At 34.4% G+C, this 27,697-nt stretch overlaps 1 protein-coding gene across 2 annotated transcripts in view; it reads right to left on the bottom strand.

Annotated features, from left to right (window-relative positions):
- FSTL5 (follistatin like 5) overlaps positions 1–27,697 on the bottom strand; it is a 667,511-nt gene that overhangs the window by 98,322 nt on the left and 541,492 nt on the right. For both annotated transcript variants that reach the window (XM_032465748.1, XM_032465755.1), the window contains one exon: positions 3,656–3,682. In XM_032465748.1, coding sequence (XP_032321639.1) covers positions 3,656–3,682 — 27 coding nt within the window. The remainder of the gene's footprint in view (positions 1–3,655; positions 3,683–27,697) is intronic.

Here is a 27,697-nt window from a genome sequence, read left to right as displayed (position 1 = left end):
TGCGAGTGAAAAAACTGACAGCTTGGTCACAATATCCTCGGCATCATGTTTATCTATTAGAAGGCCTGGTCTCTGCCTCACCCAGTGCTATGACTCTCTAAGTCTCATGAATTTAGACGGCTTACTCTCTGAAAACTCCCTTTTTTCATTATAAATAATCCTCCAATATTGCAGTGATACAGTAATCTGGTCCCAAGAATCTTAGCACTTTTTTTCCCTAAAAATAACTATACAAGAGGTTTATGTAAGTCATTCTTCTTTATTTCCCATCCTCCCCTGCAGGCCAACAAAACGTGAAAAATCTCAGGCTGAAGGAGTTAGCAGTTGATCTGCTTTCTATATCCTGTTTTCCCCACTTTGGTGGCAATAGACGACAAAGCTAATCAGATAATGATGTAACACGTAAACTCTGTTGCAAGTTTTCACTGCCATGTCTGTTTGTATCTTATGTTGTTTGGTGTTAATTAGTCCAACTAATACAGTAATTTATTTTAACAATTTCTCTAACATACGTGTGTGAATAGATTCATAAATATTTACAAAGAATAGAAGAGACTGAATTTTTATAAATTTGAAGAATTTTTTTTGCTATCAAATCATTAGATGTCATAGCAAGCCAATATTTCTCAAACTAGCTTCAGTTCAGTATTGAGTATATAGATATTATCAAAGTATTTGTGTGTGATAATAAAATTAGAAATACTATGTTAATAAAGAACCACCCTACATCTCTTCTTGGAGTTTGAAATTAGTATATTGAAAAGCTCAGCTTAATCCTGCAGTGAGTAAAATGGTTTAAATTCCTTTAATTCAGTGCTTATGCAAACCAAAACACTTATTATTGTCAGAATGTATAACATAGACCCAAACTGTTGTCTACTAAGTGTTAGAAAATGCTGCATTAGGTTATAGTCGACTACAAGGTCATAAAAATATTGTAGAAGAGACCCAGTCATACTGAATCTTTTAATATGTATCTTGAAATCATACATGTAGTAAAATTAGTTGTCAGTAAGAAAGCTTTAGCCTTTAACTTACTAGATGGAAAACTTTTCAGAGCAAACACTAGATCTTATGTTTATATCTCCAGTGCTTTGAAAATGCTCTACATTTGACAGGCTTTTTGAAATACTTGTCAATAAATGAGTGAGGTGCTTCCTCTCTTTAAAAACATTGTCTTTCTGCACTCCTGCACACTTCAGTAATGGCTGGAAAAGAACTGAAAGGTGAACCCAGAGAAATAGAGGACACTGTGTGTCAAGCTCAAATATCCATGCAATCAGTAAGATAACACATACTATTTTCAGTAAAATTGATTTAGACTACAAAGTCCTGGCTAAGCTAGATTCCAATGTATATGTTTAAAATTTTTTTTCAGTTCAACAAAATTCTATAGATCTAAGTAAATGTAAGTCAAATGACATTATGAGAGGCATTATCATTTTCAACTCTCTTTCCATTACTATTAATCTTAAAATGCTTGAAATTCGTCAGTTGATTCTCTCAGGGATAAATTTCTCCTGGCCATAGTCAAAAGGCAAGTACACAAACAGAAATCACTGCCAAAGTGGAAATAAAAATGGATCTCAGAAATATGTAGTTCCTATCTGTTATTATTCTATTATCTTTTAAAAATAGAGGTAGAATTTGCTTTGGAAGATTCAGCAATTATTTTAATAATTTTCTGTGAAATAAGCATGCACATGGTTGGGGTTCAGTGATCCCTCAAAGCTGGTCCATTCCCTCTGGCCCACCACGTCTATTCCTACATGCAATTATTGCTAACTGCAGTGCCTTGCCAATTACTGTGACATTACAAAAAGTAATTTGCAGATTCTGATGAATCTGAGTCAAGTATATTATTTTTTCGAATATATTATTTTAAATCTTGTTTATTTCAAAAAAAAAAACAACAAAGTGCTCTGATAACTGTACATGACATAAAAGTTTAAAAAATTTTTACCCCCAATCAGTTCTTGTCTGTTTTAAAATTATCTGCAAAAGCTACTAAATAGCTATGATTTCTCAAGCATATTTTGTGTCAAACAAAATAGTGAAGAGAAAGCACTTCGCTGATTGAAGAACAGTTATGAGATCATGTATTTTCAAAGTCTAACAGAAGACAAATTTAAATAGATAAAAATGATTTCATATAACAAATCTCAGTGTGATGTTAATTAATCCAGAGGTCTCCTATAACTTTCAAGGGGAGCTAGAAGAAGATTATAGAATTATTACATATTAATAATTCTTATAATCTAATGATGTTAATAGCTGTTATCAATGGCAAATTAGAAGGAAGAGTTGTTTCCCACATTTTAAGGAGATTTACATACCGCAAATTTGCAAAGAGAGCCCCCAACTATTTCAAGTATTGTTTTAGAAAAGTCTGGCTTAGAGAGGTAAAAGGACTCATTCAACTTCTCCCAGCAATTAACCAGCAAAGCCAGATCTGTGGGACGTGATCTCTGACTACATAGGTTTCATTCCTTCTATTTATAATGATAAAATGAAATCAATTTTTTCAGTGCCCAGAGAAATATTTGCTTGATCTCAAGATGAAAGTATCAAGAAACGTTATCTAACGGATGTGTTAATCACATCACATCAGTTCCAGTAATGACCGAATTTGTACGTTCAGATGTGAACTATCCAAGTGGAATAAAAGGAGAAGGAACAGTTACACCAGAAGCTCTTGAGTAAACTGGAGTTTAAAGGAAACTTGACAAAAGATTTGAGGAGCTACAAATACCAAGGACAAAAAAAAAAAAAAAAAAAAAAAAAATAGTGTCATGCTCATCACTGAGAACACAACGGAAGTGGCTGGATTCCCGAGGTTTTGAAGCTCATGAGGCATTGCCATCAAAGATAGCAGTGACTCCCCTTCATATAGGAAACAACAACTGGGGAAGAGGAAGTCTTTGTAGGACTGATCGCGAAGGCGATTATTTTGGCCATTGCTTCCCAGGAGTGTAATGATGACTTATACACAACTTTCTCCTAAGAATTGCACTAAACCACTTGGGGTACTTAAATACCTGGTCAAACACATTCTTCCTGGCCTTCATGACTGGCTAAGAAAAGCAAGAGCAATAATAAATGACCGTGGGTACCGTTTCCTGAGCGTAGACTTTATGTACGGAGTTTTTCTAAAAACCCTTTTGAGTATTAACAAGTATCCTTATTTTTGAGATAAGGAAACTGTCACAGAAGGAGGCCCTAGGTTACACAGTGGTGCAGACCGGATTTGAATCCAGGTTCTTCAAGCTTATAAACTTAATTAATTTACTATATTCTCTTCAAATGGCAATGTTCTTTTACAATTTTTCTTTTTCTGATCTAAATCAGGGGTTAGTATGTAAATTATGTTTAAGTTTGCTTTCATTCCTTTGACTCATTTGAATTTTATAGTCTTAAAAGCATTTCAATATATTGCAGTGTTTCTGCCTGATTGTATGTCAATAACAAATCAAGATGATGAGGAGTGATACATATGTTTAATGGTAGCAGGTTTACAGAAGAAAATTGATTTATGATTAAATAAAATGCTGAGTCAAAATAAAATGAATAAGGCAATGATCAGAACTGAGAGTTGACAAATATAAAGATTAAACAGAATAATCAGAACAATATAAAAAATAATGGAATTTAGTACCTTCTTCTCTCCATAATATGTTAGCTACTGCAGCATGTTGAAGAGAAAAAGGAGAAAAAGAAAAATGAGTAAATTCATTTGCAGAGTAATACAGATAACTATTAAAGCAGTCACAGTCTCCAGGTTATAACACTCACATAAGTGTAGTAATGGTGAATTTAACTAACTATATTAATAAAACAGTAAAATGCTACGAGTAGATATTACTGCTCTGTTCATGTCTTGAAATAGCCAATTCTATGGAATAAAGATTTTGCTAATAAACAAAAAACATTCTGTTATTACTGAAAAGGATGGGATATTAAAGTTAATTTTATTAACATATAACTTTAGGATATGCACTAAAACTGCTTATTTGACAGCATGGTTAAGAGTTACTAACTGAAAAAGTTATATTTTTTAAATTCTCAAGAATCATAATATGTAATATGTCTACACCACATGGAATATTTTGGAGCAAGAAGAGTTCATCTCAATACAGGACTTTGAATGCAGAAGTAGCTTAATTTTAAGTAGTATATGTTTTCACTTTTTAAATCAGACAGAATAAAATATACCTGAGTATATCCTGTTTATTTTAATGCACACTAATGGCTCATGTTAAATTATTTCTGGGCAACAGACAATATGTTTGTTAAATATTGCATATTGACTAAATCAATAAAATATTAAGACAGAAACACTTTTTTTGTTTTTGTATTCTTTTCCATTATAGATTACTACAAGATATTGAATATAGTTCCCTGTGCTGTACAGTGGAAACTTGTTTATCTATCTTATATATCATACTTATTATCTGCAAATCTCAAGCTCCCAATTTATCCCTTCCCACTCCTCTCTCCTCTTGGTAACCATAAGTTTGTTGTCTATGTCTGAGTCCATTTCTGTTTTGTAAATAACCTCATTTGTCTTTTTTTTCATAGATTCCACATATAAATGATATCATATGCTATTTTCCTTTTTCTTTCTGGCTTACTTTACTTAGAATGACATTCTCCAGGTCCATCCATGTTGCTGCAAATGGCATTATTTTATTCTTTTTTATGGCTGAGTAGTATTTCATTATGTAAATATACCACAACTTCTTTATCCAGTCATCTGTCAATGGACATTTAAGTTGTTTCCATGTCTTGGCTATTATAAATAGTGCTGCTATGAACACTGAGAGGCATGTATCTTTTTGAATTAGAGTTCCCTCCCATATATGCCCAGGAGTGGGATTGCTGAATCATATGGTAAGTCTATTTTCAGTATTTTGAGGAATTTCCATACTGTTTTCCATAATGGCTGCACCAAACTACATTCGCACCAGCATTGTAGGAGGGTTCCCTTTTCTCCACACCCTCTCCAGATTTTATCATTTGTAGACTTTTGAATGATGGCCATTTTGACTGGAGTGAGGTGACACCACACTGTAGTTTTGATTTGCATTTCTCTGATAATTAGTGATATTGAGCATTTTTTCACGTGCCTATTGGCCATTTGTGTGTCTTCCTTGGAGAATTGCTTGTTTGGGTCTTCTGCCCATTTTTGGATTGGGTTGTTTTTTTTCTTATTAAGTTGCATGAGCTGTTTATAGATTTTGGAAATTAAGCTACTGTCAGTCTCATCTTTTGCAAATATGCTCTCCCATTCTGTAGGGCACCTTTTTGTTTTGCTTATGGTTTCCTTTGCTGTGCAAAAGCTTGTAAGTTCAATTAGGTCTCATTTGTTAATTTTTGCTTGTATTTCTCTTGCCTGGGTAGAACGCCCTAGGAGAATACTGCTGAGATTTATGTCAGATAATCTTTTGCCCATGTTTTCTTCTAAGATGTTTATAGTGTCTTCTCTTATATTTACATCTTTAAGCCATTTTAAGTTTATTTTTAAAAACTCCAACCATCAATGCAGAAGAAACAAGATTGGAGCACATGCTAAGCATGTGCTCTACCTCTGAGATATACCTTCACCCCAAATTTAAAATTATATAAACTAAAAACATAACATTAAAATATGAGGCAAAAAGTGTTAGGACTTGATATAAAATGTGTAAATCTACAGTCATATTCTACTTCTTTAAGTTATCACCTTCAGTATCTGAAAAATGATAGGACTCAGCCATAAAGAGAATTAAATAATGTGATTTGCAGCAACATTGATGGACCTGGAGATTGTCATTCTAAATGAAGCAAGCCAGAAAAAAAAGACAGAAAAGTACCATATAATATCACTCATATGTGGAATCTAAAAAAAATGAAGACAAAAACAGAAACAAACTCAAGACATAGTAAACAAACATGGTTTCTGGAGGAATGGGAGAGGGAAGGGATAAATTAGGAGTTTCAGATTTGCAAATATTAACTACTATGTATAAAATAGATAAATGACAAGTTTCTTCTGTGTAGCACAGGAAGCTGTATTCAATATCTTGTCCTGACATACAATGAAAAAGAATATGAAAAGGAATATATATATGTATAGGTATGACTGAAACATTATGCTGTACACCAGAAATTGACACATTGTAAATTGACTATACTTCAATTAAAAAAACAAATAAAATAAAATTATATAAACTAAAAACATAGCATTAAAATATGAGTGAAAAACGATTTGGACTGGATACAAAATTTATAAATCCACAATCATATTCTGCTTCTTAACTCATCACTTTCAATATTTGAAAAACGAAGGGAAAAAACACGAAGTTTCAATACAATTACCATGACTGAATTAGTGTTCTTATAATGAATGTTGTATGATACAAACAGAAAGGGCTTCATTTTCAAAGTTTCTTGAAAGATATTCAAGAGTGGTCACAAAGTAACTGGAAAAGAGGAAGTCTTTCTGTATTCTGTAGGTAGATTCCAATAACCATAAGTTGTTTAGACATTTTCTGACAACAAGAAAGCAAATTTGAAAATGTACAACACATGTTTAAACTCACAAAGTTCTTTGACAAATTAAATATCTTTAAAAAGTCAAATATAATCATAGTCCACATAAAACAAGAAAAAGGCAAAAATGAAAAAATTCAATATGTGGGCCCAAAGAGTTTTGGCCAAAAGATAGTGATTGATTTAATGCATTGCTGAACAAAATAGATGGGAAAGAGAGAGAAGAAAAAGTAGGAGGGAGAGGAGGAGGGGGAAGAAAAAGGAGGGAGGGAGAGAGGGAAGAAAGAAGGAATGATTATACAAATTATAATTTTAATTTATGTAGAATTGTTGGCAATAAATTTGATAGTCTGTATATCATAAACAAATCCAAGGAACTATAAATATCCAAACTGAATATAAAGAAGAAATTTGAATAGAAACCTTGGTACTAATTAAACTACTTAAAAAAGTTTATTCCTAAGATGCTCTTAGGGTCTGAGGCCTCTATAAAGAGCATTTATTAACTTTCAGGAATTATATAATTTCAGTTGTATTCAATATTGTTAGAATGTAGATCAAGATGGAAACATTCCTATTCATTTTGTTAAGGCAGCAAAAAGGATGCCAATAATTGATATTAGTAGCAAAAGGAATTACAGGACACATTCACTAATAATGACAAATTATAAGTCAAATGGAAGCAAAATTCACCAGGGTATTTATTAGATGTTTGACCATAGACAGGCATCTTCTTGGAATGAAAGAAGGATTTGGTAGAAATTAAGTTAAAAAGTCAATTCATCAAATCAATCAATCAATCAATCAATCAATAGTATATTAGTATATCAAATGAGAATAATAAAATAATTTAAACTTAAGAATGTAATCTGATAAAGTGCATTGCATACTACTAAGTGTAATATCCTCTTAGCAATCTAGCAAACCAAGAGTAGGGGCATATTTTATATTAATAAAAAATGAACAAACCGAGAATAATAAACTGAGAATCAAATAGTGGATTGGGATTGTCAACAGAAATTAACTTTGGTGAACTGAGCAATTCATGTAACCCAGAAATAAATATAAATTATAGAAGTATTATAAGTTAGTAATTAAAATGTGAAAGTAAAAAGTCACAAAGATTAAATTAAAAGTACACATAAAATTAGCAAGAGTTAAGTGACAAGACACAAAATAAATACCCCCAAATCTATATTCTCATGCAAGAATTAGAAGATACAATAGAAGATTTCATTTACAATTGCCTCAAAGTGTAATGTATCAACAATTTACTAAAATATAAAAAGTATAGCAAATCAAGTGTAATAGTCACTAAAAATATGCTTCGATGGGACACTATATTACTCCTAGATCAAGAGAATGAATGTTATAAAGATAACATTTATTCTGAAATTATTTAATTTAATAATTGCATGTATTGTTATTGTCTGTTTAGAACATATTCTATTATATTGTACAAAGTTAGAATGTGCATTAAATTTAAAAAATACTTTGAATCCAATTACACAGGTATAGCAGCTGAATGTATTTTCCTTATATGAATTTACATTATTTTTGATTTTTTATATAAATGCATACAAAATGGGAGTGTTTCTGATACAATATATGCATTTGCAACATATACAAATCATAATTTTAAATCCTGTTCATTTACCATTTATCATAACATACCTAGTCTTAATCATTGTACACTATTTCACTACATGGATTTCTAATTTTTAAAAATACAATTGTTCGTCTTTCATCAACTGAAACCTAGTACCTACATCAAAGGATAGTATAATAGGAATTCTGTAAATATTGTTGACTGATCATTCATGTAGACGTATGCATAGATACAAATGTGTACACGTGTGTGTGTGTGTGTGTGTGTGTGTGTGTGTGTGTGTGTGTGTGTGATGACCATCCTTCTATGGACTTATTCCCATTAGTACATGGTCTTGCAAAGGGCAGGGAAATATCTAAAGCCATTGAGACTTGTTGATAGATTGATTTCCAAAGGTAGTTGCCAACACCACCAGACAGTGTTCATACACTATAAGTTGTGTATATGTGTGTGAGCATGCCTGCGTGTGCAACCTTACCAAATGTGAGTATATGTATATTATATACACACATATTAGTTTGATTATAAATTATATTGAAGATGTTTGCAATATATAAATAAAACTTTCCTCTATTTATGTCCTTAATCCATTATTTCCATTAGGATGTTACTTTGATATTTGTCACATTTTTAAAAGCTGCTTATATATAGAAATGATTTTATTTTGTCACATTAATTTTTCCTTCACACAATATAAACAGCTACTTGTAATCAATGCAGGCTTGATGAGGTCACTCATTTGCTTAAAAACATAATGCGTGCGTGTGTGTGTGTATGTGTATGAGCTCAAAATCCTCAGATCCTTAGCACAGCACATAAAGGCTTCCAAGATACGCACGTGTCATTTTAAACTCACGTTCCAAACATCAAGTCATTTTGAATCTCTTCATCTTTAGACATGTTACATCTACAGGAATCCTCTTACCAGAGCTCTTCACTTAATTTGCCCTGATTTGTCCTTTAAGATCCAACTTAGTTTTTTTTTTTTTATCTATTATAGTCAGCCTGTCTGGAACAAGAGTTGGGGTCAATGACTCATTTTCACTACCTATGCAATCCTGTGAAACATCTGGGGCATTTCTTAATGGATCATAACATGATCAGTCCTGAGATCTTTTATTTATACTTAGACAATCCAAAGCTCAAAGTTACAGACCTCCAGTTTTCAATACATATTCATGACTTAGCTGAAATGTAAAATTCTTTCTGAAGATAACATATGCCTTATAATGAAACTATGGTTCAATGGAACAGATAACTGAAACTTATCTGGAAACTAGCAACAGAAAGTTTTATTAATGCCTGAAACTTTTATTAATGCCCTTTCAATAAACAGCCTTATTTTATATTTAGGGACTTGCAATTATATTCCAAATGATGGATTTCATATATAATATGCTATCTCTTTGTGAAAATATATACAGGGGGTGAATATTATTACATAAGCAACGGCAATAAGACAGTATACATAGCAGCTTGCTAGAGTACTGAACAGTTATTTTCCATGGCTATTCGTGTAAACAGCTTGGCTTTTCCACTGAATAAGTTTTTTGCTGGTCCTTGTCTTCGAAAGTGCAAGGTCTGCAACAGCGCCAAACATTTTTTGATAAAGTGCATTTATGTTCACAGTAACATTTTAGCTAGATATCTTATTGATGCTTTTTCCCTTTGGATTGAAGAAATTGAACTTCAGCAGGCAAATGAAAAAGGGCAATGTTTAAAATATAGATAAAAATTTGATGTATCTGAGAAAACAAGTGGTTAGTGTGATGGTAGTTGAAACTTCTTTGAATGTGCATACGGAGACATTTAAAATGTACTATTTCGGGGATGGAATGATCTATGTGATATGCCAGATACGTTGCCTGCCATATGCCAAATTCAAAGCCACTTTTAAGGGAAACTGTCGCTCTTTCCACACTGATTGAAGACGATTCTCCTATGACTACACAGATCCCCAATCTAAAGTCTAGCATTGGCTGACCAGGCTGCAGTGCCAAGCTCACATTAAAGCATTCAACTCATAAACGAGACATGGCTCCATGGTTTTCATGTCTATGAAGTGATGAAATGGGGTAATAAGTTTCTTTTGGAGGGGGAGGTAATTTGAACCAAGAAATCATGTTAGAAATTGGAGAGCACAGAGAACCAGAATTGTTAGGATGTAAAGCAAAAGGTACCAGGGCGTAGAGTGAGGGCTATGATAATCTGTGAGAACGCAGACCAGAACTCAAGAAGACGTGAAAGGAAGGAAGAGCTATGCAACCCACTGGAGAGACAAGAGACTCAGCCATTGTCTGACTACATCATGTCAGTCTCTGGGTTCAGAATACAGATACATCTCTGGCTGTTTCACCTTGACAGTGTAACATTCACATCAATTTTCGATAACCTCTTCTTAAACAAATAGAGAGTGTCTACTCCAGGCAACCAAATGAGTCAGACTGAAACCATGATGCAAGAAGTATTTCCATGTCAAAGATTTGAGCCATCACACAAAAGAAATCAAAATGGTAACCACCTTTCCCTCCAGTGCCAAACTAAGTAAGCGTACCATCTGCGGTGGTTATGACATGATGGATAAGAATGTGTCTCAAACTTAGTGGCCTAAAACAACAACAAAAAACCTTTACGTCTTGGTGGAAGTGTCTTCTCTGGGAGGGTTCTGGCTTGGAGTTTTTCATGAGGCTTTCCTGAGTCATCTGCAGGGTTGACTTGGATCCACTTCCATGCTGGCTCACTTCTCTGGCTGGCAACTTGAGTCAGCTGTTGGCAGGAGGTCATAGTTCTTGATTCATGGGACTCTCCCCAATGCTGCTCAAGTGTCCTCACATGCTGGGAGTTGGTCTTTCCCAGGACGAGTGACCCAAGAGGGCCAGGCAAAGCCTCAATGCCCTTCATGAACTGGCTTCACCTCCACCCTACTTTATGCATGATGGGGACCTGACCAATTTCAACATGGGAGGAGATGACAAGGATGAATGTAACAGAAGAGGGGGGTCATGAGGACCAGGTGGGACACCACACAACGTTAGTGTAAGCAACTGCTCACTAAGAACATTTTTCTAACTAACATCATCTTGGCCAGATTGCCAACACCTAAGCTTCTCTTAACATAGAAATTATAAGCCTACCACTGTCAGGAAGTGACTTGACTTTGATAATTCTTTATGGATAAAAGATTGGTTGTGGGTTTTCCATGATGAAGAATAGTGACATTATTAAACAACTATGGGTAATTAGCTACAGTTCGTAAGAGAAAAACTCTGCCTTCTAATTCACTTAGACAACCTACTGTTTTAGGTAGGTGGCAAGCAAAGTGACTTCCTCTTTTGCTCTATCTTCCATTTCTAGAGAAGATACCACAGGGTTAATTAGAGAATTTAAAAAATAAAACGATTATGACATATTCTAAGTTGAACATGGCGCATAATGTTATATATACAAGGAGAACTCAAGATCATCATACCTTATAGAAAATAAATTAGTAGAAATGTTGACTCCCTCCCAAATTGCATTAAAGTATATTCTAACCTATCATTATGACTACCAAAGGGTTTTCTTTATTATCATTTGAGAGAACAAAATAATTAGAGGAATAGAAAATTACTGGGGTATTAATTAGCATATGTGCAAAGAAAAAATTAAAGATGGTAGATGCTGTTGCACTGAACCTTAATTTTTATGAAAGAGTATTATTTTTGGCAATTTTTATTACTCCTCTCATGCTCTGAACTCCTCATTTTTAATATTCAATATACATATTCAATACATTTATACTACATACAATGTTAACATAGGTATCTGATTATATTTAATTATGATATAAAATAAAATATATCCATTCTTTGAAGGGAATTAATGACTTAAAAAGTTATCATTCAGATAAATGAAGATTTTGAGACAAATATTTTGTGAGGGAAATTAAAAATTACAATTACAAATTGCTAATGCATTAAATATCATGACATGTAAGGCATTTTGGATAAATATATAGCTTATACTTCAGTTACATTTGTATATCTTTAAAGACATTATAAAACAGATTAGTAGCAGGGCAATAAAAGGTAACAGATACCTAACCAGGATGATCACAGAAGTAGGTTGTAAACTTAGCACCTGAAATTTCTAGTAGTTACCAGATAAAAATTATACGTATATATATTTGGGGGTGACTTCACACTGTCTGAGAAAGTGTTCATATAGAAAATGACATAATGTCTCAAGAAACAAGCTGGTGATAAGTTAACAAAGGTTAATTTCTTCTTAGAACAGATTTCTAAAGAAATTGCATGAACTACAACAGAAAATCAGACAGTCTGAGGATTTTATGAGCATTCAATGAACTAAAAATGTTAAATTGTTTAGAACAGTGCCTGGTGCGCACTCACACACACACACGTGTGTGTATACACACAACACAGGTTTTATACATTTGCACACATATTTTTTTGAAAACAAAATTATACGTTTGCTAAACGTACAAAGAAACACACCTTCAAAGATAAGGAATATGTTATGACTCAAAAACGAAGCAACTTACAGCAATAATATGATTTTTATGTCTTGTTTTTTAATGAAGAGAAACACTATAATGTTTGAGGGGGAAGTGTTGAGGAACAGGTATTTAACATGCCCCTTCAGACACTCTTTGCCAAATGTTAAAAGCTTAGCAGGCCCATGGCAAGTTCTGCAGTAAATTCAATTTGTCTTTTATAATTGGTTAGTGTTTACATTGTGTTGATGAAAGTGAATTCCATATTGCTTTTAATTTGCTTTTAGACACAATCAATAAACTCCGGGCTGGGCGCTGTTAAATAACAAAGTAAAACCTGACATTCTCGATCTGTTAAATCCTCATTCTATAGCAAGAAGTTAACATGTAATTCCATCAAAAAGATGACTAACCCTAGAACTGAAATGTTCTTCCCCAAAGTACTTTAAATATGTCTTAGTTCTCATGCAGTTTTTATGATGGAGAACCCAGATGTGTGTTCTGCAATAAGAATTTTGATATAAATATATTAACAGGAGAATTATAAACCAACAATAACTTTTATAAAAGAATTTCAGTCAGCTTAATCATGGAAAAACTTGTGATCTTAAATTACAAAATGTCCTGATGGTCCCAAGATGAGTGTACCATACACCGAGCGTCCTATTTCTTCATTGAGACATTTATTAAATAGGACTATTTTGCACTGGCCAATTCAATGTTACCCTGAAGTCTCCCTTACTATTTTTTTTCCTGGGATATGTTTCCTTCTTTCTGACTTGATTCTGAAAGTAGTATTTACCCAAGAAAACATTAGTCTCTTTGTTTTGCTCACATTAGTGGAGAGGGAATGGCAGGTCTTGCCTAAAATGACATTGTAACCTCTAGACAATTTCATGATATTGTCAATTACTAGTTTATGTTTTCCTAAATTTCTCAATGGATGCACTCCTAGTTATTAGAATTTACCTACCTGTTTTAAAAATATTTAGATGAACCAAGTGAAACTCATGTCCTTTTAATTTGCAAATGATATGATCGATAAGGGATTTAAATCCAAAACATATTAACAGCTCATACAACTGAACATCAAAAAAAAAAAAAAAACCCAATTAAAAAATGGGCAGAAGAACTGAATAGACATTTTTCCAAAGAGGAAATGCAGATGGCCAACAGGCAAATGAAAAGATTCTCAACATCACTAATCATCAGGGAAATGCAAATCAGAACCTCAAGGAGATATCATCTCACACCTGTCAGAGAGGCTGTCATCAAAAAGAACCCAAATAACAAATGTTGGAGAGGATATGGAGAAAGGGTGCCCTTGTACACTGTTGGTGGGGATGTAAAAATAGAACTGCCATATGACTTAGTGATTCCACTCCTGGGTATGTATCTGAAAAAAATAGATACATGCACTCCAACGTTCATAGTAGCATTATTTATAATTGCCAAGATATGGAAGAAACCTAAGTGTCTGCCAACAGATGAATGGATAAAGATGTGGTTATATATATGTGTGTGTATACACACACACACACACACACACACACACACACACACATAAAACATGGAATACTACTTGGCCTTAAAAAAGAATGAAATAATGTCATTTACAGCAACATGGATGGACTTGGAGATCACTATGCTAAGTGAGATAAGTCAGTCAGAGAAAGACAAATTCTATATGGTATTACTTACATGTGGAATATAAAAAAATACAATAAACTAATGAATATAATTTAAAAAAAAGCATCCTCACAGATACAGAGAACAATTTAGTGCTTACCAGTGGGGAGCAGGGGAAGGGCAATGTAAGGGTGGGGGAGTGGCAGGTACAAACTACTGGGTGAAAGATAGGCTCAAGGATGTGTTGTACAACACAGGGAATACAGCCAATATTTTGTAATAACTGTAAATGAAAGTAACCTTTAAAATTGTATAAAAATTTTAAGAAGTAAAAAGTTAAAAAAAGATTCAGTAGTATGTTTAAAGAGAGATGACACTGTAATGAAACCAGAAAAGTGTCTCAATCCATCCACAATTTTTATTTTTTCCTATGCTTCTTAACATTGTTCCACTGAAACTCCTGGCCACAATGCTACCTGATTTTAAATCTCTATTCTTCCAGGAGCCTAAAGCCTTCTTGGTGGTGGACACATGGCCATCACTGCTTTTAAATGCCTAAAGATGAAATTGATAAGCACCATTCTTCCTTATCGTGTTAGAAGGGCAAATCAAAGCGGGAAGAAGTGGCGCCGGTGTCTAAAACCAGGTAAAGAAACCACCACTACGCGTTAAGAGAAGGAAACTGAAGTTACTGCCCTGGATGATTTTAATGCTTTCGATTTTCCTTACTTGAAACATCATTGCTACTCCCGGGAGTTAGATCATTACTACACATTGTTACAGTGGAGAAACATGCACTGGAAAATCACAAAAGGAATAAACTGCTCTGTTCTCCTCTGGGTCTATCTTACCTCTCTCCCCTTCTCTCCTGTCCATCCCACCCCCTCTCTCCAAATAAAAACCCACTTACAGATGCTGTATTAATGAGCTAGAACAATGCCAGCTACCCTTCTCCCTGCCATTGCCAGCGCTGAGAAAAGGGCAGATCAAACAGCAGTCAGACAGCAGTGATACTCTGGCAGCGGCAGTGATTGGCACAGAGAACCAGAGAAGGGGGTCAGAGATGCTCAGAGAGAAGTGTCAGGGAGAGAAGAAATCCAGGCCAAGTAGCAGCAGTGGAGCCGTGTGTGCCACGGGGAGAGTGAACACTGGCACTGAAACCTGAGAGCATTGTCATTTGAAGCCTTCTGGTATCACAGGGTCGCTACACGTGTGACCTTTAATTACTGCTCAGGCTTAGAAGTCAGATGCACCCAGGCATGACTTTGATAATGAATTTGAGAATGTGACATAAAAACGGTTTCCTCCTCATTAATGCATGCACATTTATATATATTTAATAAAAATTATATGTATGTACACACACACACACACACACACACACACAAACACACTAACATTCTCTATGAAACCTACCTTCTCCACACTCTATAAGAAGGAACTGGGGCGGGTATAGCTCAATGGTAGAGTGCCTGCTCACCATGTCTGAGGTCCTGGGTTCAATCCCCAGTACCTCCACCCACACAGAAAAATGAAGGAACAGCAAAGGAAAATGATCAAATTTGAATAAAGTAGAAATTTTTCAGTTTCTGAGGGCATTTTTTCCAACTGAGTATAAAACATTTCATGTGACTTTGAGATTCAGAAAGGGGATTTAGCTTCACAGAAGTAACAGAATATGTGACACAAGAGTAAATAAATCGTCAGTTGGCATACATACTAATGAAGGTATAAGTAATTCCTAAATCAGTCTGAACCTCAATAGCTTGCTACTAAATATAAATTAAAAAATATTTAATTTGTAACTCTTTCTTGAATGGCCCCATACTTTTAGACAGTTTTTCATTTATATCATTTTTATCCATCGTCCAATACATTTAAGAAAAATGTAGAGCCGATAATCAGTGACCCAGAATAATATCGGTGAACAGAACACACTGATTGAGCCCTTATTATGTGCAAGACACTGTATCAAGTATTTTAGAGTATTGGATCCATTAAAACGTCATTTCTGTAATCTCTAATTGAATTAATTTCTATAGTAATTGTAAAAAGCAAAACAAGTCAGCATGTGTTACAAGTACAAGAGGCTAATCAAATAGTCTGGAGTAAAAGAATAATGTTCTGAAAACACATTAATGAGCAGAGCACCCACTTCTTTGAGTCTCAAACAAAACGTTTTCCTGTTAGTCTCCATAGCCAGAATTGTGTACCTGTCAACACTGTACCGATTTGTGTGAAGTGAAGGTTGCTCTCAGGGCCACAGAAGCATGGAGCTGACAGTGGATTATCTTCTATCTATTAGCATAACGGAATCTTTTCAGTGTTAGTTTTGCTCTAATTTAATGGTTATAACTTAATAGGCATAAGCTGCCCAGGGCATAATTTTAATCCTTGGCTATTTAAAGATGATTATTTATTATAAAGAACAGTACTTTCCAAACCTACTGGTTTTCTTCTTGGAGGTTCAGAGACGCTGATAAACCAAGTAACACTATCTTTTGGGAAATGCCATTATGCCAAAGACTCTTCAAAAGATGAGTAAAGGAAGATGACTCAGCCTCACGTCGAACGCTCACGTTCGCTGTGCTCCAGAAGCATGCTGTCACGAATTTCCACAATACCTCCTCCTTCTTGAGATTAAACAGTCAACAGACAAGACTGTTGATCTTATACACTAGATTGGGGATTTGAATCTGGTTAATCCTACCCAGGTGATTAAAAAAAATTACTCAAATGTCTACTATATGTTAACAACGCTCTAGAGTAAACACTAAATAGTGAATATGTAGAAAAGAATTTTTCCCTCTGCAGAAATATAGTATATCAAAAACTCTTAATCTGATTTTTTTCCATTCATGCAGTTCAAGGCTTCCCTTAATCTGGTTCTACCCAATAATTCGCTCTCTCCAGGTGCTGCAAATTCCTAGCAAATCTTTATATGATTACATTATACAAAGTTAATAAAACCCACTGTGGACTTCATGCCTATTTTCTGAGTTGACATACTTTTAAGTCTCCAGCTGTAGAAGTATTACTACAGTCACCAACGATTAGCTCAAATGTCGTCACCTCGATAATGACTACGCAGTTCAGCTCAGCTGGAATTTGATGCTTCTGTGGCTGCAGTCCTACCCCACTTGGCTTGTGTGTCTATTACAGCAATTATGTTACCCTACGAGGGATCACCGCTGTCCTTTACTTCTAACTGCACTAAACTATAGCCTTTCTGAAAGTACAGCACAGTCTTATTGAGTGCTGGCCATATGCTAGCAGCCTGTTTGTTTGTGTGTTTGTTCTTTTCTCAGTAAATATTTCATAGGTGAAAACACAAATGAACAAACCTATTGCTCCCTGCAGATTTTTTTGTTCGCCTCACAATGAAAAGTCTTATGAGCTTTATACATTTTGTAAATGTCCCTCTTCCAATAGACCATTAAGAACTGAATCAGTTTGGAGTAATAACAAAATAGTATTCATGCACTTGGGAAGGTAACTTAGCTTTGCACACATTTAAATTACATAAATCAAATTACACCTATTGTAAGATGTATTTAAATTAAATTAAGTTAGTTGAGTTGCCATGGAAATATGGAAGTAATTAAGAGGCAAATTAAAAGGAAACAGTAAATTATAGCAAAATATTAACTACATGGCAGGTTCTTCTTCTTAAATAACTCCTGAATGTATAGTAATTCAGTGTTTCTCTAATACGTGTGATCGCTGGCTCCCAAGGCATCTGTGAAATCAGCTCTAGCAGGTAACACCAAAGTGCTTCCCAAAGGGAGGTAAAACCAACACTACCACCAGCAATGGATAAGGGGTCCTACTTTTCCAAAATTCATCAAGCCTTGGTAGCTTTTTAACTCTTGGTGTTTTAGGGGATGTAAAATGGCATTTCTTTGTGATTATAAAGTGCGTTTCTTTAAAAACTAATGAGGATTAACATCATTTCAGAATATATACTGGCCCTTCAGCTTTCCTCATCTCTGAAAAGTCTTTAAAAATGACATCTTCTTTGGCTTGTTTCACCTACATCTGTCTATACATCTACCAATCTACCTATCCATCTATGACACTAAGTTATTTTTTATGTTCACAGTATCTTAATGACAAATTCTTTTGATTAGAATTTCTTAATTTTGGTGGGGGGACAGTATAGCTCAAGTGGTAGAGTGTAACGTGCATGAAGCCCTGGGTTCAACCCCCAGTACCTCCTCCAAAAATAAATAAGTAAACCAAATATCTCTCCCCTAAAAAAAAAAAAAAGGAGAACTTCTTAATTTTAGTCTAATCATACTGATTTTCTGACATTTATCCTGCCTTTGAAATATATACCTGAAATTATATTCTGATATTAATATAATCATAATTAATACAATATTAGATTGATATATCTATATATGTATAATATATAGTTTTTGCTCGAATATCACTGCAATAATTACATTAGAAAATAACGTATCTTTTTTCTTTACTCTATAGCATAATCTCAGTCTTCTGAACCCAAACTATATCTAGAAACACATTTTGACTTTCTATTAGGACATGTTTCAGACAAAAGCAGAACTATTTTGTTCACTAATAATTAATTTTCTATCGAAATTTTACTATTGCCAGAATGTTTCCTAAAGTTTTATTATTATTGAGACCAGAATCTAGTATAAAGATATGCATTAGAAAGGCAGCAGGTCAATGTAGGGGAAATATATTCAAATGGGCCCACAATTTTACTTCTGAGATAGAAAAGTGACTAGGAAATGTCATGTTTAATACCATTTCATATGTAAGATAATGTTTCACAGGTAACACAAATACGGAAATGCACACAGAGTTGGAAAATAAAGCAAAGAAGGAGGCAGAACAATATTCAAACTGTCTGACTCACTCTTTCTGGCATATTCGTATAACAAGCAGCTCTTATCAGAATCCAGAATCTGGGCAAATTGAGGATAAGAGGACACACAGATGTATAAAAACGGGCCCCTTGCTCACAACTGATAAAAAGTGTGCAGCACCAACTAGATTTCACAAAACGTAAAAAAGTCACTTCCCTCCAGCCCCTCGCCCCAGAGCCTGGGCTTCTGAAGGGCGCGTTTGTTTTACTAACTCTTCGCGCATCAACACCGTTCTCTGACGGAATTCGTATAGCAGAGAACTCTGAGAAAATCATGGACTGATGACAAGTCTCACTTCTTTGGGAACTTAAGTACAGGTTTCCCCACTATCTGAAAATAGAGTGTTTCTATGAAACCTTTCCCAAGCTGAAGTAGCACTGAGAGAAGCAATTGCCTTAAGACACATCTTGCTAAGGGATGCACAAAACAAATGGAGGTAAATCACAGATGCTCACAGACAGTTCCCAGCTATGGCGGCTTGGTGCTGAGATGCTGAGGTACTAAGTGTGATTCCCGGGGACGGAGCTTGGTGGTCCCACTCTTGCAGCCTCTGTAAAGGCTGCTGCAAGACAGGTTGAATGTGATTTGCACTTTTCACCTTTCTTCATAAGAATGAAAAATCCTCTTAGGATTGCTTGCCATGAGTGAAATAGGTCTTTCGTAAAAGCAAAGTGGCATAAATTGAATTTACAAAAAGCAGGGGATACCTGGCACAGCTATTTTGCAAAGGATTTGCCAACTGCAATCCGTCTGGAGTTGGCGAATATCAAAGTGAGTCCTAACATTTTACAAAATTTCGGTGTCTAGATTTTCTAAAAGTTTCACAGAGATTTTATACTCAGTAGTGTCATTGTATATAATCTTATTCAGTCTGCATGCCTGAAGAAATGTAAATAAAATGTCATCATTACCTGCCTCATTTTACCATAAAATAAATTAGACAAATTGACATTGTGGAATACAAGATAAGATGGGAACATTCTCCTGAAGGTATATAACACCCTGCAGACGGAATGTAGGCAATAAATCAAAATAAGGAAGCTTTGAGTTGCATTTTGTTTTGTAGGCAAGAGATGCCTGATTACTGATGATTGTTGTAAGCCTGTCAATCTTTGACATTCAGATCACGCGGCATCTTGTCAAATGACAAGCAAGCTTCTACTATTGTGTAAAGAACAGCAATGCGTTAGAAACAGGTCTGTTTAATGACACTGAAAACGGTGCTATTTTGAAAACAGAGCCTTCAGATATGGAAATCACAAGGCAGATAATTTCAGCACGTTCTGGGTCAACAGATGAAAAGATTTACAGAACAAGTTACTTCACAGGATGTGACAGTGTCGTTGACCAAATCGAGAGCATGAATATTAGTATTTAAGATGAGCAATGAAAGCTCATAAAATAATAAATGCTTCTCAAGCATGGTTAACCTCAACATGAGTCTGATTACACTAAGTGTGTTTTATTTCATAATAAGCTTACTAATATGTAAATGTCTGTGACGAATATTAACTAAGTCGTCTTTGGGGCTTTTCAAAAGAAGTATGACTTGTTCCCTCTGCTTTAAAATATTTTTAGTATAGTCCTTCTATTGAATAGTATTCAGCAAATGTTCGATAGAAAATAACAATATTTTTCATTTATTGATTTATTTCATTTTTCCTCAAATATATGTTTTTAATTGGTTCTTTTTTTATTCCAGCACTTAGCTTATAACTATCAGGGTTAAAATATCACCCTGGCTATAATGGCCACAACTTATCTTTAACTATAGATTTTCCAAATTCCTAATTATTTTACCCAGGTCACATTGGGTATAAAAATTATTAATTGATGCCTGGTCTATTTGGCTCCATCTATCTGCTGATAGACAATGCATTAATCTGCTTATATTAGCTCCTAGCCTCTGTAGATATTAATCTGACCCTTTGTTAATGAATCTTTTAAATCTATACAACAGCCCCTATGAAGTATTTTCTCTAGTCTTTAAAAATAGGAAGTAAATGAAGATTAGAAAGGTTATTACCTTGTTTATATTATCAGAATACATTCAAATGTTGTGATGTCATATTTAAACTGCTGTTATATATAAAAAGACCATATTTTAACCTATTTTAAGATCCTCATCTCTATTTCTAAAATAGGCAAATACTTCTTAAGCATTCATATATCTTTTGAAATATTTAGACAAAAGTGGTGCTATTTCACTGTACTTCAAAATCTGTGTATTGTGAATTACACTCATCACGTTTTATAATCATTATTAATTTATATGAACATTACATATTTATCTAATTTGCTCATTCAAGTAATCTTTTTTGTAGAGTGTAACCCGTTTAAACTGCTTATTTAAAGAGTCATAGTTAATTTTAGGTCATAATAGCCAACAAATATAATTAATTTGCTGAAGTTAATTCTAAAGTAAAGAATGTTACAATAGACCAATATTTCCAAATGTAATATTGCCTGTGACAATAAAAAAATAAATAAAACATTCCATATACTAGTGTAAGATTTTCAGTCATTATATTCCAATATTTGCAAGAAGTTAGATTAACCATACCCTTCACTAAAGTCCCAGCAAGGTGTCATATAACCTGTGCCTGGTGCTTAATGCATCCAGGGGCTCAAAAGCTTTCAAGAGCAGCCTACGTTCGCACTGCTTTCCATTTACCTTAATTCTGAAGATGAATTGTTATCCTCCGGGAATTGACTCCCATTGGGAATGGAAGTGTATTAAGTGCTGACACTCTATGCAAGATGCTTCCAAATAAATAACTTTCTACCTCTACCTGAGACCCCCCTCACATATTTCAGATCACCTTCTACTCCCTGTTCCAAGCACCACAGTTGTTTATGACCCGCTTCTACTGTTCTTTGCATTTAAGTACTCCCTGAATATCACTCCATTAAATCTTAGTTATCAATCCCTACTCCTAATGGAACTGTAGGGTATATTATTTTCAAAGATTCGGGTACAGAAAAAATCAGCTCCCTGGCCTGTCATGCTCTGCAGGAATCTTTCTCTCAATAGCACCATATGGCTGGGAAATGTATTGTAAGAAAATAAATGTGATTGATCCAACCATAAGAACTCGACTATACCAAAAATAGCCAGATGATTACTCTGAAGACATAGCCAAGCAAAGTCTGCATTGTGTCATTTAATCTAAAATTTGTAAATCTTTCCCTATCTTTTTTGCTGTCTATATGGAATTCAATATCTCTCTTCTCTGCATCTTCCAAAAAGAAAACAGAAGAAAAGCACCTTACAAAATAATTTTTAAATCTATAGGAATATAAATTGACCAATATAAAGGGAAAATAAATTGAAGCTTTTGCTTTGACTCTGTGGCAAAAGTGGACTCTGTCAAAAAAAAAAATATTATTCTTTACACAGAAAAATCTTACACTAAAGGAAAAAAATTATACTCTTATCAGCTGATTCAATTTTTTAATGTCAAGAAAAATAATATTTTATATCTGAATATATAATAATATAGATGTTCATATACTTCATATCTCTATCCATCACTGCCTCTACATCCCTCTCAATGTCTATATCTATATATGCCACTCATTTTGGAAACTCTCTGATTTTCAACAATTACTAGATTTTCCAGCCTCATTAAAAACCATTTTTGTCAATGTCTCTAGCAAGAAATAAGTAATTACTTTCAGAAAATTTGCAGGAGTTGGAGGAAGAGGTAATTTATGCCTAGCATTAGGGTGCTTTATAATATCTGCATAGAAATCCTAGTGAGTTAACATTTATACCATATGACAGATGAGGAAATTAAAACTTAGAAAGGCTATGTAGTAGCTCCAAATCATAGGACTCTTATGTGGTAATACAGTGAGTCTAACTCATGTCTTACTCCCAAGATCGTGCTCTGTTATTATACCAATCTACCTTTTCAGATAAACAGTTGACACTTGAACAACATGGCTTTGAATTGTGAGGGTCCACTTATACGTGGGTTGTTTTGATAAAGACACACTGCAGCACTATATAATCTGTGGCTGGTTGAATCCGCTGACATGGAACCACAGATACTGAGGGCAAACTGTAAAGTTATACTCACATTTTTGACTGCGAGGGGGGTGGCCTTCCTAAGCCCAACGTTGGTCAACTGCACATTGTATCCCATCACTACTAAAAGGAAAAGTGACCTTTGAAATTATTTTTGGTGCAGGTAGACAAGTGAAGAATTTTTAACCCATGCAAATAAGAAGAGTAAGTCATCACTGGTGGGTCTGTAACTGTTTGCTTTGGTTCTTTTTGAGAACATCCACCTGTCAAAATACAAGTGTGACTTGTGTAATTAACATTATTAGTCTTTGTCCATGAAATGTCTAGAAGAGAACCCAGAGCAGTCCTTAAGTGAGGGCTTACAAAAAGGCTGGAGTTTTCCCTGATTTTGTTTTTTTTTATATGGAATTCTGACAATTTATTGAGTCCTAGGAAGTATCCCAAGGGAAACTACCTTCTACCACACAGACGGTCTCACATTTTCCACTTACTCTCTTCTGTAGTTACTAATATTCTACTCAGTTAATTTGCTTATTTAGCTCTATCCTGGTTTTAATTATGTACATTAGTTTCTAAAAATGTCCACTTCCCTGTTATCAACTGCACATAATGTATGTTCTTAATAATGGTGCAACAATAAAATAAAAGCAACAATAGACAAGTTGGAACATATTAAATTTAAAAAGTTTCTGCACAGCAAAAGAAACAATCAACTGAGTGAAAAAAAAATTACCTATGGAACAAGAGAAACTATGTTCAATCTATATATCTGATAAGCATTTAATTTTCAAAAAAAAGGAACTCCGGTAACTCAATAGTGAAAAATAACCCAACTTAAAAATGGGCAAAGGACTTGAATAGACTTTTCTCCAAAAAAAACAAACCAATGGCCAGTGAATCCATGAGAAGGTGTTCTATGTCACTAATCATAAGGGATGCAAATCAAACCACCATGAGATGTTATCTTCATACCTATTGGAAGGGCTGTTAATCAAAATAACAAAAGACAAAAGTGTTGGCAAGGATATGGAGAAACTGGAACCTTTGCAAGTTGTTTGTGGGCAGGTAAAATGGTGTAGCCATGGTGGAAAACATTTTGGAGGTTAAAAATAGAATTATCATATGATCCAGCAATTCCTCTTGTAGGTATACAACCAGAAGAATTGAAATTAGGATCAAGGAGATGTCTTTCACTCACATGTTCATTGCATCATTATTTACAACAGCCAAGATACAGAAACAACCCAAATATCTATTGATAAATCAGTGGATAAAGAAAATGTGTATACATACACTGTAATATTATTCAGCCTTAAAGGTACTTATATGAGGTATCTAAAAGAGTCAAAATCATGAATACAGAAAATACAGTGATGGTGGTCAGGGGAAGGAGAGAAGGGAAGAAATGGAGAGTTGCTCACTGGTTGCAAAGTTGTAGTTACATAAGGTGAATACATTCTGGAGCTTTGCTCTGCAACTTAGTTCCTATGGTTAACAGTGTTGTGCACTTAAAATATGTCAAGAGGGTAGACCTTATGTTAAGTATCCCTACCAAAATTCATTCATTAATTTAAAAAAACAAAACCAAAATTGTTTAGTTTCCGTTCTTTATCCTTGAAAATGTCACATAATTTAAATGCATAAGAAATTCTTAGAAATATTTCACTTTCAGACTTAGAAAAAAACCCTCCAAATCTTACACTTGCGTCTTGCTTCTTATAAGACAGCATGGGAAGTTCTATAAATATATATGTATTAAGGCCTGTACTGCTATATCTTATAAAAATGATACTTCTGATTTTGACAACATATTTCTAAGACAATCTCAAAAATTATTTAAAATGCTTTATTTTGACATGTAAGAGTTTAAAGGGATAAGTAAAATAAAGTGAAAACCTGATTTCATAAAATGTTCGTAATTAAAATACACATTCATAGGACTCAATTTTATTATTTCTTCCAGTAAAATGTTCCTAAAATGTAAATGCTGGTAGATAGTAATTTATTGACTCAAGAAATTATGGCTAGCTAGTTCAATTTTGTGATAGAGAAATATATAGAAAAATGCATGACCAGCATTAAAAGAAAATGAAAATACAGAGCTGAAATTAAAAACCTGTCTCATAAGCATCATCATAAAGGACAAAGAAAACTAGTTTTCAATTACTTGGTGCCTAAAATTAATGTCTAACAGGAAGTGAACTGCAGATTGGTATTTAGGATAACTGCATAAAAGGAGTGGAGAAATTATGGTAGACCTTATCCAGGTCATTAAATCCAGTGTTCTTTTCTCTTTTTCTCCTTGAAGAATTTTATTTTTAAATTTTTGCTCATCATGACGATTGTCCTAGTCAGACCAAGTATGGACACTGATGTACTGGGAATTGGGGCCTGGATAAGTTCCTCCTTCCTCACGGGATCTACTCATATGTGAACTCACTGATTGAAAGAGGAGTAAGAAGATTCCTGGGACAACGCTCTAATGTTGTCCAAAAACTGGGCTCAGAGCAATGGGCATGTCTAAGGAAAGGGCCCTTAAAACCTCAGGGGCCCCTGCAAAAACTTAGATTGATAGGAGATACAAATGGGTATAACAGATCAGACTTGGGAGAAGAGTCATTCCAAGTGCACCTAGACCCAATCCCCACACAATCTGCTGTGGCATGCAGGCCAGGGGAGGAAAGGGTCTGAGTGTTTGCCTGTAGAGAGCTTACCTAAGAAATGGTACAATAATGACAACTACGGAATGGTAAAAAAACATTTGCAAATGGTGCGACTGATGAAAGTTTAATTTCCAGAATATATAAATAGCTCATATAACTTAATAAGAAAAAAAAAAAAAACCCAATCCAAAAATGGGCAGAAGACCTAAACAAGCAATTCTCCAAGGAAGGCATACAAATGATCAATAGGCACATGAAAAAATGCTCAGTGTCACTAATTATCAGAGAAATGCAAATCAAAACTACAATGAGGTATCACCTCACATCAGTCAGAATGGCCATCATTCAAAAGTCCACAAATGATAAATGCTGGAGACGGTGTGGGGAAAAGGGAACCCTCCTACACTGCTGGTGGGACTATAGTTTGGTGCAGCAGTTACAGAAAACAGCATGGAGATTCCTCAAAAAACTAAAAATAGACTTACTGTATGATCCAGCAATCCCACTCCTGGGCATATATCCAAGGGGAACTCTAATTCAAAAAGATACATGCACCCCAATGTTCATATACACTATATACAATAGCCAAGACATGGAAACAACCTAAATGTCAATTGACAGAGGACTGGATAAAGAAGTTGTGTTATATTCATACAATGAAATACTACTTAGCCATAAAAAAGAATAAAATGTCATTTGCAGCTACATGGATGGACCTGGAGATCATCATTCTAAGTGAATTAAGCCAGAAAGAGAGAGAAAATCACTCATTGAAAAAAAAAAAAAAAAGAAAAGAAAGAAAGGCCCCTATGAACTCATCTACAAAACAGAAACAGACTTACAGACATAGTAAATAATCTTATGGTTACTGGGGAAAGGGGGTGGGAAGGGATAAATTTGGAAGTTTGAGATTTGTAAATATTAGCCACTATATATAAAAATAGATTTTAAAAAGACAGATTTATTCTGTATAGCACAGGGAACTATATTCAATATCTTATAATAACCTTTAATAAAAAAGAATATGAAAATGAGTATATGTATATACATGCATGACTGGGACATTGTGCTGTACACTAGAATTTGACACATTGTAACTGACTGTACTGCAATAAACAATAAAATTAAAATAACCCAAATAATCATTCAAAAAAAGAAATGCTACAATAGTTCCATGAGTTCTAAATAACTTGGCTGTAACCTAAAATCCATCATTAGCCTCCCCACTCCATCCACATCCCTTTCACCAAGTAATAATTTTTAAAAAGGACAGTGCATTTTTCTTAAAACTTCATGATACAATTAGAAGACGTACAGTGATGACAAAGGATGTCTAGCAGTAAAGTGAGAACAGCCCATGGGGTGATGTTGGCGCCAGTGCAGTGGGTGTCTCATGCTGGAAATAACCCCAGTTCTTCTCTGCCTGCTGCCAGTAATGGCTGCTGTATAGTCATTGGGCCACTGACCACCATGCAATGGCAAGAAAAAGAATGACATTAATATATTAAACGTATAAGATGTCCCTTGGCTGTATTTTGGAACCTTGACTCCCAAATCATTTGGGAGAGGGATTTTGCAAAGGATTTAACTTCATGTATGAGTAAATAGGAAGACAAGACCCTAAATATCTTAAGTACACTTGCTGAAGAAATAAAATCGTTTTAGTGTTGTCCTGAAAATTCCACAATCTTGTTTTTCAATCCTTTAATCTATTTTTAATATTTCAAGAATTCTATCCTTTCTACCTATGAAAACTGCTTTTTGTTCGCTTGTTCTTTTTTAATGCATTGCTGATTTCACAGAGTTTTCTGGTGCCTTTGTTTATGATGAAAGTTTAGT

The sequence above is a fragment of the Camelus ferus genome, chromosome 2 (genome assembly GCF_009834535.1).
Source record: "Camelus ferus isolate YT-003-E chromosome 2, BCGSAC_Cfer_1.0, whole genome shotgun sequence".
Taxonomy (NCBI): Eukaryota; Metazoa; Chordata; class Mammalia; order Artiodactyla; family Camelidae; genus Camelus; species Camelus ferus.
This window is presented reverse-complemented; position numbering and strand designations above follow the sequence as displayed.